The 20751-nt window shown below is 44.4% G+C and overlaps 1 protein-coding gene across 2 annotated transcripts; it reads left to right on the forward strand.

Annotated features, from left to right (window-relative positions):
- Nucleotides 1-452: 452 nt before the first annotated feature.
- LOC120511407 (uncharacterized protein C11orf24 homolog) lies at nt 453-20474 on the forward strand. 2 transcript variants are annotated; one of them, XM_039728393.1, is made up of 6 exons: nt 454-569; nt 1147-1269; nt 4792-4888; nt 16169-16407; nt 17408-17524; nt 18659-20474. In XM_039728393.1, the coding sequence occupies exons 4-6, from the start codon at nt 16251-16253 to the stop codon at nt 19819-19821; spliced, it is 1437 nt and encodes a 478-aa protein (XP_039584327.1). In that variant the 5' UTR covers nt 454-569; nt 1147-1269; nt 4792-4888; nt 16169-16250; the 3' UTR covers nt 19822-20474. The 2 variants fall into 2 exon arrangements, with proteins under 2 accessions (XP_039584330.1, XP_039584327.1); XM_039728396.1 differs by lacking the exon at nt 4792-4888 and having other exon boundaries at nt 453-569.
- The last annotated feature ends 277 nt before the right edge of the window (nt 20475-20751 follow it).

A 20751-nucleotide genomic window follows, 5' to 3' on the forward strand; every position in this document is an offset into this window, starting at 1 on the left:
AGCTGATCCAGCTCCAGCCCCGCTGCCGCGGCAGGAACACCTCCCGCCACTGCCCAGAGCCGCGTCCAGCCCGGCGTCGGAGACGGGCGGCACCGACGGGAGCCAAGGCCGCTCCCGCTGCTGTGCCAGCACCCGCAGCCGGAGCGCACGGCAGGAAAACGCAGGAGGAGCAGGAGAACAGCCCGCCGTGAGCACAGCTGCTCGCCGCCGTGACCTGGACAGAACCGCAAGGACACCCCTCAGCGCTAAGCCGCGGGCACCTCACACCCAGCAAGGCCGCTCCCGGCCCCGCGGTGCCCCGTCACTTCCGCGGGCAGCGCCCGCCCTGCCCCGGGCCCTTCCCGGGCGCTTCCCGGGGCCTTTCCGGGGCCGCCGCCGAGGGCGGGCCCCGCGCGGGGCGGGCTCGGGCAGCCGGGCCAATGGGCGCGGGCGGGGAGCGGCCGTGCCGGGGTCTCGGCGGGCGCGGGGAGCGCGGCCCGCGAGGGGCGAGCGGCGGCTCGGAGCCGTTCCCTGAACTGCCACATGAGCTGCGAGTGCGGTTGTGGCACGAGTTGCGAGCCGGTGCTGCGGTGAGGTGCAGCCCGGGCCCCGCAGCAGGAGCGCTGCGGTCTGCGACCCTTGTCGGGGTTTTGTTGGTGGACCCTTGTAGGGGTTTTGTTGGTGGGGAGGCGGGAGCGGGGCAGCTGGGTCTCATTGCGGGGAGAGGTGATTGACTCAGCAAGAAAGTCGCCGCCGGACTGTGGCATTTTTAGGCCCTATGGGCCACCTCAGAGATCCGGTGTCTGTAGGAGTAGCCACCCTCAGGCACGGCATCACTGATATGTGAATATATCGTGTGTCCGAATAAAGAATGTTGAGCGTGTGCAAGTAAGGTTAGGCTGGTAAGTGGCATCCTGTGGTATTGCACTGAAGTCTTTTTCAGTTTATCCTAGCTGGAGTGAAGGTTTTCAGAGGATTTAACTGTACCCTATGTAATGTTAGCAAGGTGGCAGCTGGAGTCCAAGAAACAGGAGGAAGAATACACACTGTTCTTTGACCAAGCTCTCAAATACGGCATTCTGTGGGGATATCCTCTTGCAGTGGATCTTCTGGTGGGTTTGGCAAATCCTTTAACTTCCTCTCTGTCTCCCAAACTTTGTTTTCTAGGATTGTCAAAGAAAGCTCCTGTCGCAGGATCGTGTCAAGTAATGTGCCTTGGTGTCCTGCATGTTAGCTGACTGAATCCCTGCCAGACTTGGTCATGCAACACCACTGCTCCTTCCTGATAAAGTGAGTTATCTGACTGCTTACGGGAGGGACAAACCCAAGAAATCCTCCCCACCTTAAGACAGATTGCCACGTAGTTTTGATGAGCAATGTAAACTTGCTGATAGTGAACATTTGGTGCCCTTTAGTCCTCAGAGGGTTTATGACTGAGCGGTAGCTTTGAAAACTAGGATGCAGGTTAATGCAATGTTTCTGTCTCAAAAGTGCATGTATTTTTGTATTAATCTAGTCTATCTATCATAATCAACCACTACTATGTATGTTAATGCAGTCCATTATGTGACAATGGATAGTTTGGAAGGAAACCATCCATTTTTGTTAGCTTTCATGTCTGTAGTAAATTTGTGCATGTGTTGGGTGTGTTTGCTTGCTTGATTCTAGCTTTTGTGTGTAGATGATGCATGCATACACACATGTATTGTTTTAGTACTTTTTTGGAAGAAATTCCAGGCTACCAGTTTAGAAGGAAACCATCAATTTTTATTAGCTTTCATGTTTGTAGCAGATTTATGTATGTGTTGGGCGAGTTTGCTGCTTGATTCTGGCTTTTATGTGTATATAATGCATGTATACACACATGTATTGTTTTAGTACTTTTTTGGAAGAAATTCCAGGCTACATGTCTCTTAACATGTTGGTGAGGACATATTTATTTTTTGTTTTTAATTGCAAATTCCCTGCCGGATTTATAAACCCATCTGCCAGGAAACAGACTTTGCATCTGGTTAGCTATTATTGAAATTCTTATTGGCACATCCACACAACCTGAAGCCTCTGCCTTCTAAGGGAAGTCTCCTGGCACAGGCTTTTTGAAGGCTACGTGAGTAATTTGCAAGCAAAATTTCAAGCCTTGGAGATGAAAAACTTGAATGCTGAAGACCTGGTGATGTATTTGAAATGTCTGGATGCGTACCCTGGATTGCAGGAAATGTACTAGCACACTTTTCACTTGTATGTTACTGGTTAAATTTTCAAGTGAGAACGTTTCGGGGACATGAAGGAATGGAGATGTTTGTGCATTGGAAAGCTGGAGGAAAAAGCAGTCAGTTCACCAGGACCTGCAGGCAGTTGCTCAGCTGCTGTGCATTGCAGGGCAATGACAACCCACACCAGCTGGCCATTTGTCCTTGTTTCAGTTGGGATGGCATGCTTTTCTGAAGGAGATGTCTGTACCTGTGCACACAGCTGGTTCAAAGTTCATTTGTGAGGTACACCAGATACCCTTCCCACCCTGTCCAAGACAGTAATTGTAGGGTGAAACTCCACGGGTTGTGCTGAACCAGCAGCCAGACCAGTTGATCTTTATGACTTTTTCTTCCTCCTGCCCTTAGAAGGGCTGGGAGGGCAGTGTCCCTGCTGCTGTGCTGTTGCTGGATGCCATCTGACACTGTGTGCTCTGGCTCAGCAAGGTTGGTTCCCTTCCCAGCTTCCAGCCTGTTCTGCAGGTGTAATCCTTTGTCATACCCCACATGTCAGTGACACCAGCCTGTCTGGGTGTGGGAGGGGCCCCCAGGGGGCTGTTGACTTGGTTGATAGTGGAGCCAAGAAGTCCTGGGAAATAAAATGCTATTGAGCCTCTGTTGCTTGGTGGAGGCAAGCATTTGATGTGTTCATTCCTCCAGTGATTGCTGGTTTCCTTCCTACAGCTTAGACTGGGGGAGTTAGTGAAGGAGCTGTGAATTGGCAGCTGGAGTCTAAGGATGCTTCTGGCACTGCAGGGACAGTGACAGTGCTGAAAATTAGTGCAGGCAGCATCTGGTTGTGCATTTTGGGTTCACAGCTATTCCAATTTTAAAATGCTGGCAATCCAAGAGAGTCCCCATGCAGGTGAGGTGCTCAGGGTGCTTGTGGGGCAGCAATTTATTCAGGAAAAGACAGCTTATCTGCTCTATGGTATGGAGATTCCCTTCGTGAAGGAATGTCTGCACGGACATTTCTGCATGGTCCTGTGAACAACTTATCCAATGAAAGTAAGTAGCAAGAACTGCAGAAGTGGGCTCTAATGCTCAGTGGAACTACATGATTGTCTTGCTGATGTGTAAAGTAGCACTTGGCTGCTCTCTGTTTTGCTGTCTGGCTTGTGCATTGCTCTGGTTCTGTAGGTGAATACCTTGCATTTAGCTGAGGGGCTCTGCTTTGCTGTTCTTGTGATTTCACCGGAATGAAGTTTCCTCAGGGCAGTTTGGAATGTCCATCACCATAGGTGCCAAAACATCTGAGACTGTTTCATTTCCTTTGCTGGCTTTATTTTTCTTTGCTGTTCTGGGCACAGCCTCCTCAAGGCTCAGATCCTGGGTTTTAGTGCTGAGAGGTAGGCGTGCTGCTGCCTAGTGCTGCCAGAGTGGATGGGACTGAAACCCTGTCTCCAGTGGTGGCATTGCCCTGGTGGGAGGGCTGGTCTTTAAACACCCTTTGCAGAATGTCAGGTCTGGAATGACAGTGTGTGGGTCTGGATTCTTCATCATGTCCTTTCCTCCCATTGCACAGAACTCAGCAACCATTTGGAAAGCATGCTGAGTGCTTGTTTGGTTGTTGCTTTCTTGCAGGACGATGTGCTGTGAGGAAGGGAACAGACGGTAGAGAGCCAAGGATATGGATAGTTGTTTATTTGCAGCCAGCTGCACTGTCCCCCAGGGTGGCAGGACCCACAATCCATTTGTACATCTTGCAGCTGCTTGAGGAACCAGCTGGTTCCCCATTTGAGCAGGAAGTTTGGCCTGTGCTGGCAGTGTGGGTTGCAGGGATGTGCCTGGATTATCTCTGTGCATCACCACAGCTCCTGGCTCCTTTGCTTGAGGAGACTTAGCTGGGTTTTGTCTCCTAAAGGACAGCTAAATTGTATTCTGCAGATCTGGCCATGGGGTGCCCAAGCCCCCACAGCTATCTCTGCTGTTCCCTAACAACAGAGAGGGAAGGAGAGGTGGTCTGTGTACAAGAGCCTTTTTATTAACTTATTTGAGACATTCAGCAAGTCTCCTTCACTGCTTCTGCTAACAGTGACTGTCCAGGAGGACATTGGGACTGCCTTCCCTGGCTCCACCTGACTCTGACTTGGTGCCAAGCCCAGAGAACTACTTATGCAATAGTCCAGCAAAACATGTCAGTATATATTTCTCATGTGTCCCAGTTTCAGATTTTTTTTTTAAAGAAGGGGTGAAGGAGAGTGGCTGATAAAATTTGTGTTGCATTTTACATGTATGTTTGTGTTGGATTTATATTTGTTTGGCTTGAGGAGACTTTGCAGCACTTTAACTAAATCTGTTTTTAAATCCACTTAAGTTAAACTCCTACTACAACTAGTGTGTGGAGACCAGGATGAAATCTCATTAATTTTAATAAGATTAAGCATGTTCTTTTGCTGAGTCTTCTGCTCTATCTTTTTTGTTTGGCTTTTCTATATAGAAACCAGGATAAACTTTTCCACTCTTCCACCTCTTTATGAAAATGCTTTGACAGGCTCACAGAAATGTCTCTCTGGTTGCATATAATAACATTTTACCCTTTTTTTTTTCCCTATGCTTTCAGCTGTAGTCCTACTGTATCCAGGCTTTTATTGGCTTTTGCTTTCCCTAAAGGCGCAGTAATTCCTGACAGCAAGAAAACAGTTACAAGTGTTTGCATGGTAAGTTTCTACACCCAAAATCATTATTTTTGCTCTTGTTCTCTCTGGATAGATTTGAAACTGCTGTAAAACAACCCAGTTAGTAGAAACAAATGCTGTAGGAGTCAACAGGCACTGAGCATGTGCGGATAGGTGAGGGCAAAATTAATTTCTGTTCACCAACCAGGAATAAACTGAAGTACAGGAAATAATGGTAGAAGTGGTCTGAATGAAAATTGGTTGAAGGGTAGTATTTGGGGTCTGTCTAAGATTAAACAACCATTAACTGGAGAGGAGGCTGCTTCATGCATTTGTGCTGCCTCTTCCACATTTCTCAGTGTACATCATGCCCTGAATATCAGTATGGATATAGGAATTTGATTTGTTTGTAATTTGTTATAGGAACACTCCTCTTCCCTCTCTCTATCTGAAAAGACAAATCCCCCAGCAGGTATTTCTGGATGTTCCTGAGATGCTTCTAATGACACTACATGTGTGCTTTCATAGGGAAAGCTGACTGTCTCGTACCTGTGTATTAAGCTGGATTTCAAGAGACTTGATTTACATTTTCACTTCCAGCTCTGATCAGTTCCTCCTGTAGCTATACACAAATGACTCAGTCTTTTCACACCCCTTTTCCCACCCTATGAGATAAGGGAGGGTTGATTTACCTTGCCTGTGCTCTGCTCTTTTGAACTGATGCCCTGTTGTGCTGTGGACTAACCCGTATTGCAAAGGTTGGGCTGGTGTTTTTGTGTCAGCAAAACTCCTCTAAACCATCAGTCCTTTTGATGAAGCTTTACATCATCAGTGTGTTGTCTTGCTGACAGTAGCATCTAGATTGAAGCTCCTGTATCTAATTAAAAAAGGAGAATGTGATGGGGGAAGAAAGCGTTCTGGATTTTTTTCTGTAAGATAAACAGAGATCAGCTTAGTGATGGGGTTAAAGGTGGGGAATTCTGACAGGTGAGAAATGCCCCGTGATACCTTGAAATTCTCTATGGGCAAGCAAAGAGCATTTATTCCCCTCATAAAAGGGTTAGGCTTGGAAGGGACCTTAAATATCATCTAGTTCCAAACCCCCCTGTCATGGGCAGAGATGATCAGGTTGCTCAGGGCTCCTTCCAGCCTGGCCTTGAATGCTTTCAGGGAGGGGGTATCCACATCTTCTCTGAGCAGCCTGTGCCAGTGCCTTACCACCCTCACAGTGAAGAACTTATGCCTAGCATCTAATCTAGATCTTTCCTTGTCCTGTCACTGTCTCCTCCTGTAAAATGTTCATCTCCCTCTTTTTTATATGCCCCCTTTAAGTACTGAAAGACCACAGTGAGGTCTCCCCAGAATCTTTTCTTCTCCTGGGTGAACAACCCCAGCTCTCACTGTGTCTTCATAGGAGAGGTGCTGGACACAGTACTCCAGGTGAGGTCTCACCAGAGCACAGCAGAGAGGCAGAATTCCTTCCTTGACCTACTGGCCCCGCTGCTCCTGATGCAGCCCAGGCTTTCTGGGCTGTAAGCATGCGTTGCTGAGACATAAATGATATCTTCATCTATGATGATGATTTTTAAGGGAATGTCAGCAGTTTATATTTGCATTATGGAAGTGGCAGGATCCATGTGTTGAGGCTGTGACGACCATCTCTGGGGGGGCTGGAGGAGGCACGTGCTGTGGCTAAAATGCATCACTGACCGTGTCTGGGATATCCCTGACTCCAGTGGGCACATTTTGGGTGGTGAAGCCAGCAAAGGAATGCAATGTCATGAGCCTGCTGGTGGCTATATAACTAAATTCTGTGCAGATCCCAGCTTCCACAGGTTCTCCTGGACTTATTCTCACATATAAAGTTAAACATGGGCTTTGTGTGTTTTGAAGAATTACTGCCTAAGACAGATTTGCTAATGTGGAAACAGCTGATAACATTCTTCAGGGACACTGCATGAGTTTGAGAAACACGTGGCCTGGTCTGAGCTCTAATGCAGATGGCTTTTGTTACCAGCTGACTTGGTAAGCAAAAGCAGGAACTTGTGTTTGTTTGCTGTTTAGGAAATAGCTTTTGACTGAATCCCATGTATTCATAGATTCCTGTTTGTTGCTTTTCTGTCCATTGCAAAGGGAGGCAGGATTTGTAGGCTTTGAAAATCTTGTAATGTATAGAAGCTGTAACAAAGGTGGGTTTCCAGTGCTGATAACAAATCCTCTTAAGGAATATCTGAATGAAAGCGTTTAAAAATAAAATATACACAGAAAATGCTGGTGAGTTGGGGGATTTTGGTTACCTTTTTTTTTTTGTGCAGGTTTTGGCAATATTAGTAAGCAGTTCTTTCTGGGTGGTATGTTCTGCACTTGGTCTTTGACCCCTCTGAAAGTGGAAACAGATGTAATGCAAACTGTGGAGTAGGCAACCTGTCCCCTGGGAGCTAACTGAAAACAAACCATTCTACTGAACGAGTTCTTAAGTTATTGCATGTCTTGGGAGAAATTTGTTTGCAGTAAATCAGTAAGATAACACCTGCAGAGGTCCCTTCTGGAATTAACATACATGCTCCAAAAATGTGATGAACAGCTGACTCAGGCATTCACATTTGCAGTTGCTTCTTAGCAAGCTGCAGTGATTGCCATCCAGTGAACATAGGGCTGTAACACAGGATTTCATACAGAGATTCATCTGCATAAAAGATGTCTGGGTGAAGGAGAGAATTTGTAAATAAAATATGTGAACAAATTTATTTCAGTGTTTTTCTCTCATCTCCAGGAATGTTACTGCTGGAGGGAAGTGCTCTAGAAAGCAAGACTGAAATGGTAGGCATGCAGTTTAAATGGTTAGAGATTGTTTGATTTTGTAGATGTTAATATGCATCTGCATAGGAGAGTTCTCTGTCTTGGCCTGTAGGTGCTAGAGGGTTTGTTAAGCGAGATCCTCTTCAGATAGCTGTCAGAAAAGAAAGGCATATAAACCCAACACTAACCCCAAAATCCTCAACACATGATCCTCACTGCAGTGCAGTTTTTCTGCTCAGCTGTCAGCTTGGGCAGATTTACCTCAAGATATAATTCCAGGCAATTGAAGTGAAAGTGCCTTTCTCCATTACATCCCAAGATGCTGGTTCTAAACTGCCCAAAACAGAGAAGGAACCTGAAGAGAAGACTCTGGTCCTCTGACCCATTGCTATCTGGAGTTTTCTCTGATCTCTTCTGAAAACTTTCAGATTTCTGGATGATTTTAAGAAGCACACTTCTCAGCAGTTGACAGTTGTGGTGCCAAACATGCATTGTGTTACTCTGAGATTCCTGACATTCTGTAGGGATGACTCTGCTGCTTATAGGGCAGTTCTTGGTTCACTGCAAACTGCAGCTTTTGAGGAAAGCAGCATTGGTGCCACTTCACCTTGTGTTCTGAGGCAATCTAGTGCTGGGATTTAACCCCTCTACTTCATTACAAATGAACAGGAGCAAGAGCAGCTGAGAGGGCAGGGGCAGGTTTGTGGGTTTGAGGTCCCTACAACCAGCTGGTGGGATTCTTCAGCCTTCAGGCTGGACTTGTTACTCTGGGCTCTAGTTCTGAGGGTCCTAAACTTTGTTTAAAGGATGAGGCTGAAGAAGTGTTGTACCTCAGTGCTGGCTGCCTGGGTTCTCACTTTTCTGCATTTATAGCCATTTCTCATTCCAGTCTTGCATAGTGTCTAGTAGCAAACAATTTGAAACAAAAGGTGTTGTTTGACAGGTAGAAGTGCATGTTAATTCAAGTGTGAATTCTTTAATTCTTGGCACGTCTTTTGTTTTGTATCTCATTTCATTCAGTCACAGTCTGTTCCACCTGTTCCTGACCTGCAATGGTGTTCTGCTGGTCTGATGATATTGGACAGGTTTGTACTGGAGCACACTGGAGCTGAAGTCTTCAAAGCACCAGTCAGAAGCAAGCAGTGAGAGTTACTGCTTGGAGTGTGGTTTTCACCTGCTTCTCCTTTGCCTTACTTTTGTACTTGGACAACCTCTCCTGAGGAAACTCTTGGCCGAGATACTTAGTGTATGGTGAGCTCACCTTTGAACCAGGGTCTATCTTGTTGGTAGTTTGGCTTTTCTAGTTTGCTGTTCCCCTTATTACAGGATTGGGGGCATCTTTGGCATAAAATCGGTAGCCAGAAGTTTCTAATAGGTTCAGTCTTCCTGCTGCTTCTAGGTCACAGCTTCTGGAGGAGAAAGAATAACCTCTTGGTTTTGTTACAAGTTCAGGTGTTAAAATTTGAGAGAAAGATTTCAACTTTGAGGTTTTTTACTATGTTTGTTGCTGTATTGCTGAGCAAAAATTGAAGACTGATATTGGCACAGAGGCATCTGAGATGGCTTCTGAAAATATCTGTATTTGTAACCCCATCTGTTCAGTCAAATACAGAACACTTTAAACATTTGTGAATGGTAGAAGTTAAACTGCTGTTTGAGCTGCTCTTCTGACTTTCTGTAGATGCCCATGACATTCAGGTGATCCCCAGCATAGCTTTGGCATTCTTGTTAGTCACATCAGCAGCAGACAGACAGATAGACAGATGAAGCAGACAGCTTTATATCGAGCTCAGAAAGGTTTGGAGGAGGCTGCTGCTGCCGGTGCAGTCCATCTTCCATGAGTGAGGGGCTCTGGGGTACTGGACGAGCTTTGAGAGGCTCCAACCAAGCTTATTTTACTTTGATTGAATAATGTGTTTTTGAGTATCAAGACTCAAAACAGTAATAAAGAGTTACTCTGAAATGGAAAAGAGGGAACCTAGAACAAGGTAGGAGAGCACAGCTGCTGCCCTGCTGGTTTGTATAAGATGAGACCCAAGAGCTGGGCTGAAGCACTTCTGCAGATGCTGCCTTGGCAGTTCATGAGGGTCAGGAGAGGGAAGGATGTTTTTCCTCTAGGCTCTGATAACAGATAGGTTTAAATTCAGATTGGAGCGTGACATGACTTGCTGGCTAAGAACCTGCCACAGGGAAGACCAGCAAGGATGAGGAGAGCTGCTACTCCATTTGATTCTTTCTTTGTTTGCAAAAAAAATAGATTTGGCTAAGCTTTCCCACCGACCCTGCCCTGTGATTTCCACACCTTTCAAGCTGTCAGAATCACAAAGCAGGGATGCATGTGCCAACAAACTTTATTTGGTATTGCTGTAAGTGTATTCCTGGCTTGGAGACTTTAAGAAGAATCTCTTCTTTGTCCTAACATATGAATGGTGAAAACCTCCCCAGTGTCATATTGCATTGAGATAAGCTGGAGTGTCTTTTGCTGCATCTCACCTGGGAGAACTTACATATGAAAATACCTTTGTTTTTTAACCTGAGTTGTTTGCTTAAATAAGGGAAATCTCCTATAATCTAGGAGTCTTCAGGTTGTTTTGCTTGTGAGGGTATCTGGAGGTGGAGCCACATATGTTCGGATTTTTTTTTTTTAATTTGGGTTTATTTCCCATATTTCAGGATATGCACAAAGATCTGACTTCCTTGAAGAGAGGGGAATATGTTTGGCTATTTCTCCTTTCTTCCAGTTGTTTTAGGGCTGAGCAGACATTCCTTTCAGTCATAGCACTGGGGTCATGTTTTAGCTGTTTCCAGGCTCTCTGAATTTAGGATTCCTGAGTTTCTGAGCTCCCACAGTTTTGCCTGATGCTTTTGTAATGTAAGGTGACATTTTTGCTCTGTGTATAACCCTACTGAAAGCCATGCACAGACTTAAATTCCTGAGCAAAGATGCAGAAGCTTGTGTTCTGGATGGAGGTATGTCCTGTGTTTCCATGGGCCTAAAATTAATATTTCAGCTACATGAACCTATAGAGGAGCTTAGTGATTTCTCAGAAATATCTGGAGTGGAAGATAAGATTTCAGTGAAACTTGACTTGATCTGGATTGCCAGGAATTTGCTGACTGTGGTAAAATTCTGCAGGGCAGGAGGTGGGTGGGTGACCAGACTTCAGCACACTGGCACTAGCTCCAGCAGTAACACTTGGTTATTTGTACCTTCAGGCTGAAGTCACTGCTTGCTGAGTCTCTGTTAGCTCCACACTTGCCAGTTTTGGATTCAGTAGCACCTCAGGCTCAGTTTATCTCTGTGCATGTGGAATGTGCTGGTTCCACCCCTCAGCGAGCATGAAGCACCTGCACTGCAGAGTACCTGCTTCTGCAGGCACTTGGAGGAACCAACATCAGCAGCTGGCCTTTCACCCTTCTTGGTGAACTTTGCTCTGTGTTAGTTCAAGGGCTGCGGAGTTCATGTGGGAGCCCACTGGGATGGTTCCTTTGAGGGTCTTGTTGAAAGCTGGTTAATTTGAAACACATGGTGTGAAATGCCCTGCATATGATCTCCAGTTCCCATGAGACAGCAACACGTCTGAAAACTTCTATCTGCTCGGGGTGCAGACCAGACTAGGGAAGGTTGCAGCTGAGCCATAGTACACATTTTTATTGCTTAAAGGTATTTTTGTTGACAGATTTATTGTTCAGCCACAGCTTTATGCAGTTAGCATTTGGCAGCTTGCTTTTCTGTATATTAAAACGAGATTGTTTCAGATATTTCAAAACAAGGCACATTTTCATAAATCAAATAGCTGTCTGATCATTTTTCACAGGAAAAATGTTTTGCTGAGTAGTACTTCTCAGCATCAGAACTGCAGCACATGGCACTAATACGAGTGAGAAAGGATGATGGATGGGTGGTGCTGGTTTGGGAGTTTTAGACTTTAACATTTATTTCTTCAGTAGCAAAGCGTGATGGCCATGAATAGTGGCAGTGTGGATTGTCCTCAACTGTATAGGGCTGGAACCCTGAGAGAGGAACCAAGTGGGCAGCCAAGGAGCAGAGAGATGGAGAGGGGTAAAGCTGGCAGGGGCAGCATTGCAGCTTGTCAATAACTTTGATGGGCAGCCAAAGGAACGTGGTGGCTCTAAAGCTGCTGTTCAAGAATCATATAACTTCACCTGGTCATACTCAGCTGACACTGGGTCAGCCTCATATGTCTTGGTGTTGTCCCTTCTGTCTCCAAACCTATCTACGTGTGCATCTTCAGTCTTGGAGAGAAGCTTGGGAAGTAAAATGCATCTGAGGATTGCAGTGCAGATTCCCTGTCTCCTGCATTCTTGCCTTGATTTACAAAATGAGATGTGCTTGTCTTGCCTTAGCAAAATCTGGTTTAATTCTGTTTTTCTAAAGAGAGAAATGTTGCACTTTTTCAGACAGCTGACATGTCAAGTGTCCAGCAGCAAATGCAAGTGGGAAACAGGCCTTATGCCTTCTCAGTTTGGTGGGAGAGTAACATTGTTGTCTGCAAAAGGTATTCCACCCGTTTTCCTTGCTTTGTTGTTATACTGAAGATAGAATATTTCTTTGCAACTCCAGACTTATTTCATACCTAGTCTATGCACATTTGTGAGTATGAATTTTGAGCAGCACTGGCTCTTCAGTGATAGCTCAAAGGAGCATGTGTTGCCCTAAATTATTTGCTTTGCACACTTTGTACCTGTGATCTCTAACACCCACATTCCCTCTTTTTGTGTTTGTGGGGTTTTTTTTGTCTAGTTCTGTATCTCTCTTCACCCTGATGCAGTCACTGCATGCACCTTGCAGCTGCTTAACCAGGAACAGCTGAGGCTGCTGGGGGTGGGACATGGAGGCAAGGGATTTATATTCCAAGGGCTTCTCTCTGCTCTTGCAACATCATCCCAATCAGTGTTCTTTGAAATAATGATTTTTTTTTTTAAATTTGTGTAAATTCCTTGGCTTAAGCACTGTGAGATCAGCAAGAAGTGAGGAACACTTCTGAAACCCAGCAGGCAGTGCCCTCTGGGTATGTATGTGCATTGCAAAGTCATCAGTCATTCAGTTGTTGACTCAAAGTTATTCTGGTTTGCCAGCATGCTTATTCCCTGCTGAGTTACAGCCACAGATAACAAAAGTGAACTTTGTATTTTTCAGAGTGTAGTCTTTTCCCAGATTTTATTTGTTGATGTCTTTTGTGGTTTGGTTTTGCTTTGGTTTGGCTTTGAATTTCCTTGGGGATGTTCTATAGGCAGAAAAAGTAGTGCTTGAGAAGTGAATTTTGCCCCAGTTTCTCAAAATTACTTCTGAGGGGCATTCATCTCTTGCACTGTGCTGTCCAGACAGCTCAACTTGGTTTGGACAAGTAGGTTTAGTGAGTGTTGTTTGGGGATGTAGGTGCAGGGGGTGGGTGCTCAGAAGGGTCTCTGAGTGCAGATGGAGCCATGTGGGAGTGGCTGGAAGTGTGACAGGGAGTCAGCAGTACAGCTTATTGCTTGTGATAGCAGAGGACAGTTGTTAAGTTGGGAAGGGTGATCTGCAGGTAGCTGTAACTTCTGTTCTGGATGAATGGAATTGGCTAAGGTGGAAGAGGCCAAAAAACCCCACACCTTTAGCTGGAATTTCTGATTTTTAATTCAGCATCTCAAGCCTCATCTGTAGTGCATTAAGGTATGGCTGCAACTGGTTATCCTCTCACTGGTCTTGGAAAGGAGCTGTTTCCTTGTCTGGTACACTCCCAGTCTGTGCATTGTGTTTGTCTGCTTCACACACTTGCTCTGCAGTCTGCAGAGGGTTTTTTACAATTGGCTAAAGGATGTTGAAAAGTGTTTTAAACTTGTAATCTTGTATTGAGTGCCTTAGGGGAGGTATTGCCAGTTGGTCCCTGAGGAGACCATGTTTAGTGAGAGGCAAAGGAGGGGACAAATCTCTTGTGCATGAGCTTGGCATGTCCCCCTAAACCAATGCTGATCTAATCCAGAAAGGCTGCCAGGTACTTTGGAAGGGGTGAGAGTCCTTTTCTGGGGTTTTGTTTTGCTCTGCAGTTGTTGCAGTTAAATGGAACCCAAGTCAGCTGTGATGGGAAGGACTTCTAGTGAATTGATGTGGTTGGGGATACAAAACATCTCTTTGCATAGGGGATGCATGTTAATGCAACAGCTTCTAGCTACTGGTGTGATCATTTGATCTTGCAAATATATGTAGTTCTTGAGTTGGTTGAGATTAATATTTTATTTGTCCTAGAACTGAGATTTTAATGATAATAATAATAGTATTTATTTATAGCTATAATCTTGTTATAGCTGCAGTTTCAAAATGCAATGCAAGATGTTTGTTCTTAGAAGGTGGTTTTAGAATTTCAAAATTATTACTTAAGGTTGAAAAACCTCGTATAATAAATGTTTAGTGTTTGTATTCATTGCTGTTAATCCTTACTAGTTTATTTGAAACAGTGTATGCATACATTATTACATGGGTAACTCATTCTCAGGGTTACTTCTTAAGTTGTAAAATTATGCTTCTTATAAACCCTGGACCTTGAAAAGGGATATAAGCTGCATTCTTTAAAATGTGAAATACATTAATGATGGAGTTTTTTTCTTTTATGTTTGTGAGTTAAGTATTGCTTTGAGTCGCTTCCTATGACCTGTGAACTTTTCAAAAAGTGCACTTACTTTGGCACCGTGTGGTGGGAGTGCAGGTTGCCAGACAGTGCTCTGAGGTGAAGTACCTGCAGTGTCTTTGAGGGAACCCAATTCACTTGCTTTAAGTTGAAGGATTTGGGGTTTAAAGGAAGTCCTTGCTGTCTGGTCTAGGAAAATCTCTTGTGGGCAGAATATTTAATGTTTTCCCTTGCTTCCTCCTTGCTCCCAGTCTTATCAACTTTAGCTTTCAATGGTTAATCTACAACATATGCGAGCAGTGACAGTAAGAGTGTGGTAAAGGCTGAGACAAACTTCTAAAAGTGCCCTGCAGTTTGGGGCAGTGGGAGAATTATTGGAAATTGGCTTGGCTGAACAACCCAAATAGGGTTGAAGGCAGGAAGGAGACTCCTGAGTTCCTCAGGGAACTTGAAAGTCGACTAGGAAAAGTGAATTTGAGGCACTGCATTTTAGTATCAAGTTTTGTCCCCATTTTTCGCTCTTTGACAGTCCAGGGTGGATCTATGTATTGTATGTCCTCTGAGAAGCTTGAGGTAGCTGTTTATATTTAATCCCTTTTTAGATAGGGTGGTTTTGAAGCCAAAACTCTGTTGCCCTGTTTGGGGCTTTAGGATATAGCAGAGGAAAAATTGGAAGCAAAAGTTTAATGATACAAAGCATCAAAATATTGCAATCTGAATCACAGCTAACAAACATTATTTGGAGCTTTTTTGGAGGAGAAATAGCTCTTAGATTCTTAAATTCACAAGCATGGTTGAAACTGGAGTTCTCATGGTTGAAACTGAGGCTTCTAGCCTGGATGGCTAAATTAGTGTCTTACGCACATTACTGAGGGCTGTTGGGTGTTCTTCACTGTGGTATTTATACCATTCACACATGCTGCTCATCCTGTGTTGTGAACTGCCTTTGCAGTCATCGCATCCATCTCGGAGATGTCACACAAAGCTGAATCTCAGCACTCTCTGAAAGCTGTCACATTTCTCTTCATAACTTCAGGATGGCGACTAAAGCTTGCTTAAGTGATGAGGAAGAGGATTGCCCTTAAAAATTACTTAGGGAAGAGGCTTACAATAGGTCTAGTTTAGACTGAAGTGTTTGGAAGTTCATAAAAGGCTCCAAAAACCTCAGAACCAAGAGGGTAAATCCATATAGGAGCTACTAATCTGCTCTGATGTCAGTGGGAGCTGTTTCAGTGTCTTCAGTGACAAAAGCCCCTCCACTGGGTCAAAGTCACATGTGTGCATTAATAATGAAGGAAATACATTATCTGTTGTTTTATGTGGGGAAATGAAGGCTTACTGTGGGTGTGAATATTCTTCAGTAACAGCTGTGGCTGTGTGATGTCTTGGAAGACTGGAAGTAGTGGTTTTTGGTGGTTTTTCAATAAAAATTTCTCTGAGCTTTTTGTAATGAGCAGGAAAACCAAAGCAGACGTCAACCTTGGTTACTTGGTTTTGACTGACTTGGTGTAAAGGCAGGACCAGGGCTGTAGTTCCCCTTACTATCAGTGTGCTCAGACTGGTGAAAACCCTTCTGCTGAGCCTGGGCACAACATTAAAGGTCCCAGAATGAGTCCAAAGATATCATATCTGTGCTTCCACATGGTTCTGGGCTTTGAGATGGACTTTGTACACATAGCTTTTGACTTAAGCTGTTCTCCATTGGGATGTGAAGGAAGGAAAGCAAATTACCTTTTCCAAAGAAAGAGCCTCTTTGGGAAGCTGGGAAAGGTCTTTACTCCTCCTGCCTCTGAGCCCTTGCTTGTTTGTGATGTCTAATGATACTTGCTTGCCTTTTGTACATTTTTATTTTCCATTCCTGCTCATAGGGGTATAAATGGTTCTTTTTTTTTAATAGGTAAATTGCAGTGGATCTGAAGTTGATATAAGAGAGAATTTCTTCAGGGAAGAGAAGCTTCTCTGTAAGGCCAGCCCTGAAGATGTGGACTGCTGTTGTGTTCTTCCTGCTGATTTCCCTCTGTATATGTGAACACCGGTTTTCTGTCCTCAAAGGGAGAGGAGTCCATGTAGTGCAGATAAACAGGCTTACAAGTGAAGAGCAATGCAGGCAGGCTTGTCGGAGCCCAGGTGCTTCAGGTGAGTTTCTTGTCCCTTGGATGGAATTCCAGCTGCATTTTCTGCTCCTTAAAGCTCTCTGCTGCTCCTTTGACTTTCTTTTTTTAATTTCAGTCGTTTACAACCATTTACAGTTACAGCTGCTATGTGTGGTGCTGAATAACTTCTGACAGCTTTGGTTAAATTGAATCCAGGACAAATGCTTCCCAGGGCCCTTGGAGCTTCCATAGGAAACAGCATGTGCTGTTGGTGTGCACCGATGGCGTGCAAAGTGTTGGGTCACTTGAATTGAAGAAATTACTCCCTGCTGCCAGATGTTTGCAAGTGAGCAGTGCTGTTGTAGACAGCTGCACTAGAATGAGTAATCTTTGCTCCCTGGTACTTGTGTGTGTTTTCTGCCTTAGAAGAAACAACTTTGTCCTGCAACCAAGCATAGGGTTGAATCTGTTGAGGTAAAAGCCTTCTCACTACCTCTGAGATTTCTAGAAGTTTAGTTCTTTGTGAAGATGAGTCTTCTAGTTGTCTTTATGAAGGTCCCAATCCTGTCTAGCCAGATGAGAAAGCTTGTAGCTCCTACAAAAAGCTGGTGCTGCTGTGGTGAAGATGAGGCCTGGGCTTAGGTGGATGAATATCTGACACTCACATGGATAGGAGCCTAATAAAGATGCTGGTTTTGATGGCCTCATTAAGACATCTAGATGAATTCACATGGGTCCTAACTGTAGTGCCCTTTGTTTGTCCGTGTCTGGGTGAGTGAATTGCTGTTCAGGAGATGCTGGTACCAGAGACAAACAGGTGGGTAGGCTACACTGACCATGTTGGTTTCATTGGCTTTCTTGGTTATTTTCACTAAGGCTGAGTCAGGATCCTTTAAGGCCGGACCTTCTAGATATTGTGTGGTTTGGGGCTTTTTTTGGTTTGGTGGGTTTTTTGTCCTTTTTTTTAAATTGTTTACTTAGAGTACCAAAGCAATGTCTTTGGTATCCTGTGTGCAGCAATCCATTTTCTCTGCTGTTTTCAGAGAGCCATCGCTGTAATTGGTCTGTGCCCTACCAGAATCACTGCCTCCTCCTGCAGTGTCACCAGCTGAGTGTGTGCCAGAATGCTGGAGAAGAAGACATCAAAGACCTACTTGCAGGTAAAGCTGTGTTTCAGCCTTCTGGGAAATCCAGGATCCTGATTCTTTTGCTTTAAATGCCTGCATTTAACCCTTGACAGGCTTTCAGCTGTGGAAGATGGGTTGTGAAATGCCTGCAGGGTGATTCTGTAGGTACAATTTACTGGAGTAACTGTTTCACTTTGTCCTAGGGACTCTGGCACTTGCATGAGTGCAGGATGTGTCTTGAATAGCTTTTGTAACACTTACTGAGTAACAGTTTGTCTCCATGTTGAAGACATCCTTCATTCAAGCCATTTGCACGCCACACGCTGTCCTAGTGAAAATAAAGGCATAACAGACGTATTTATATCTTTTTTTCAGAGAAAGGAAAATGTCCTGGCATTGTTTTTATCTCAGATTGCCAGGATTTTGTTCCAGAGTCAACAGACTGCTTCTTTAATCAGAGCAGCAATTGCTCATGGTGACTTTCCAGTGCCAGGGTATTCAGTTTTAATAAAGTGACACAATAACAAAATGGAGCTTATTTATAGTTGGGAAGTCAACCTTCTAAAGTTTGTTTCAAGAGTTCACTGTACCCAAGTTTAAAAAAAAGTTTCGTAGTTCTTTTCGGTTGGCAAAGGTTTCTCTGCAATGTAACAACTGGACTTGTGATAGGCAGATGGGATTTATGTCACTATAAATCTAGCTTACTTAGTTGTGAAGGAAATTATCTTGATGTATGAAGGTGTAAGTAGAAATTTCTGTTCAGTTTTGACAAGTGAAAATTACGAATCTAGGCACAAAGGCTTTGTCGATGATGTGTAACTTTGAAAGCATGAATCCTCTTCTCACAAACTGACATTTGTAAGGCTGCTCCAGTTGATACTGTGCTTCTGCATTGTAGCTCTCTACTTCATTACTCCCCTTTTGTGAAATTAACTCCCTGGCTGGGCAAATACGAGAGGTCTGTGGCAGAAAAAAACAAACCAAAAACCTCAAAGGGATTATGTGCAATAAAGGCTGGGGGGTCTTGAGTTTTCATGTTCTTGCTGAATTCAGGACTGATTTATTCCACTTGTACTGTGTGTACTGCAGAATATGTGCTCTGTTTTGCATGTTGGAGCTTGAGAGTTTTTTATACTTACAAAAGTAATTTGTTTTGTCTTTTGGAAGAAACTGTCAGCAGCAAACAGGAACCAGGCCTGTTTCCCCACCAGAGCCATCCCCAGAAGAGGGAGAGGATGCTGAATGCACAGATTGACCAACACAGTGTGGAAAACACGTTTTCTTTAATTGCTCAGACTCACAATATTCGTTTGAGGCATTTGCCTGGGGTTGAGAAGAGAGACGTCCCAAGTGCAAGCAATGTTACAAGCAATGTTACAAGCAATGCTACCACCACTGCCCCTGCCATGACAACAAGCATTACAAATGCAACTTTCTCTACCACTTATGAAGCAACTGCCAAAGCCTCAAATACCCCTGGAGGTTCTAATATCTCTACTACAGCCATATCATCCTCTCCCTTTTCTCCTCCTCATGATAACATCTCTGCTCCCATTTCCAGTAGTGTCACCCAGATGGTGATGACCAGCCAAAAACTAGGAAGTAGTAGCTCTGTTCCAGTATTGTCCCCCACTCCTGCTCCCCGCACTGTTCCTTCTGAAGCAGGTACCCAAGCACAGCAGCCTGGGCTGGGTGCCACCAGCAGCAGTGCTCCTCACCCTGACAGCCTCTCCACTGCTGGAGCTGACCTGAAGATGCTGACCACAGCACTGACCACAGCACTGGCCACCCCCATCCCACAGGATGCAGGAACATCTTCCAGCGCTTCCACGCGTGCCACGGCACCCATCCCAACAGAGAGTTCTCACTCTGTGAATCCAGTGCATGCTGGCACGTCACCAGGTCTAAAGCCAGAGACAAATACAGCCACAGCATCCCTGAATGAATCAGCTTCTCCTCTGGGCTCTACAACAGGTGCCATGGTTTTAACTACAACCTCTACAGTAGCAACTACGACTGAACACGGGGTAAAGTCAACATCTGATGTCTTTTCAACAACCATGGCTCCAACAGATGCAGCCAAAACAACAGCTTCAGGCCTCACAGAAACTCAGGACACAGACAACGACTATCTTCTCATTGCTGCCGAGCCCCTGACTCAGTACTTAGTGGATAAAAGTTCACTACTTGCAGTGCTTTTAGTTGGTACGTTCTTTTTCTTAACTGTTTTAGTTCTTTTCCTCATGCAGGCCTATGAGAGCTACAAGAAGAAAGATTACACACAAGTGGATTACCTGATCAATGGAATGTATGCGGACTCAGAGATGTGAAGAGGTGGGGATAAATAGTAGGCAAGAGATGGAAAGGAGATTCAAAGTCTGCATGACTTGTTTTTCCTTTCTGTCTGCCTATAACACAAACTGAAAGTGCTTCCAAATTTCTAGTGCAATTGAGGAGAAATGCCATGTACTGTATTAAGAAAAAAATAATAATTTTTTATTCAACTGTGCAACAGGTTGCTGTAAAACCATAAAAAAGTAATAATTTTTAACATTTTCATAATGCACAGTAGCTTTGGCCATTATAATTCATTGTAAAACAAATCTAACAAGGTGTAAGTTGCCATCCTCTGAAAATGCTGTAGTGCTTTTCAGCTGTTTACGGTGCAGGTTGTGTTTCATTTGTTTCACGTGTGCTCCTCTGAAAACAGAGCAAAGGATGCTGTCACCTTTTATGAAGTGCTCCCAAATAGCCAGATGAGAAGTGTGGAGTACTTTTGCAACAGAGGACTTTTAATCCAGTGTCTGTCATATTTCAGTGTGCTTCTTGCTTATGAAGAGGTCTGTTTACAAGGTATTGTAAACTCTGTTTACTGCTAACCCAAGGTATCTTTTCACCACAGAGTGGATTACTGTGCCTCTGCACTTAAATGATCTTATTTTTATATTCAGTTAATAAATGGAGCCCTGGAAGGGCAGATCTTCTTGTGTTTCTCGTTTCATTGCTGTCCCTGCCAGTCCAGAAGCAAGCAAATGGCCTTTTGGGGCTTAAGTAAATTAGCTCCACTTCAGTATTCCAAGTGTGGGGGCTTTGAAGACCTTGCTGAAAGCATGGACATGTCACAGAAGATACTGATCATCTTCCCCAGTACTGCTTCTATAATTTAAAGCCATTATGCTGTCAGTCTCCCAGGTGTGCAGACCCACTTACTGCTTATTATCTTTCATACTTAGAGCATTGAGCTAAGATCTACTCATTCT

This window comes from Passer montanus, unplaced genomic scaffold (assembly GCF_014805655.1).
Source record: "Passer montanus isolate IOZ18808 unplaced genomic scaffold, ASM1480565v1 scaffold65, whole genome shotgun sequence".
Classification (NCBI taxonomy): domain Eukaryota; kingdom Metazoa; phylum Chordata; class Aves; order Passeriformes; family Passeridae; genus Passer; species Passer montanus.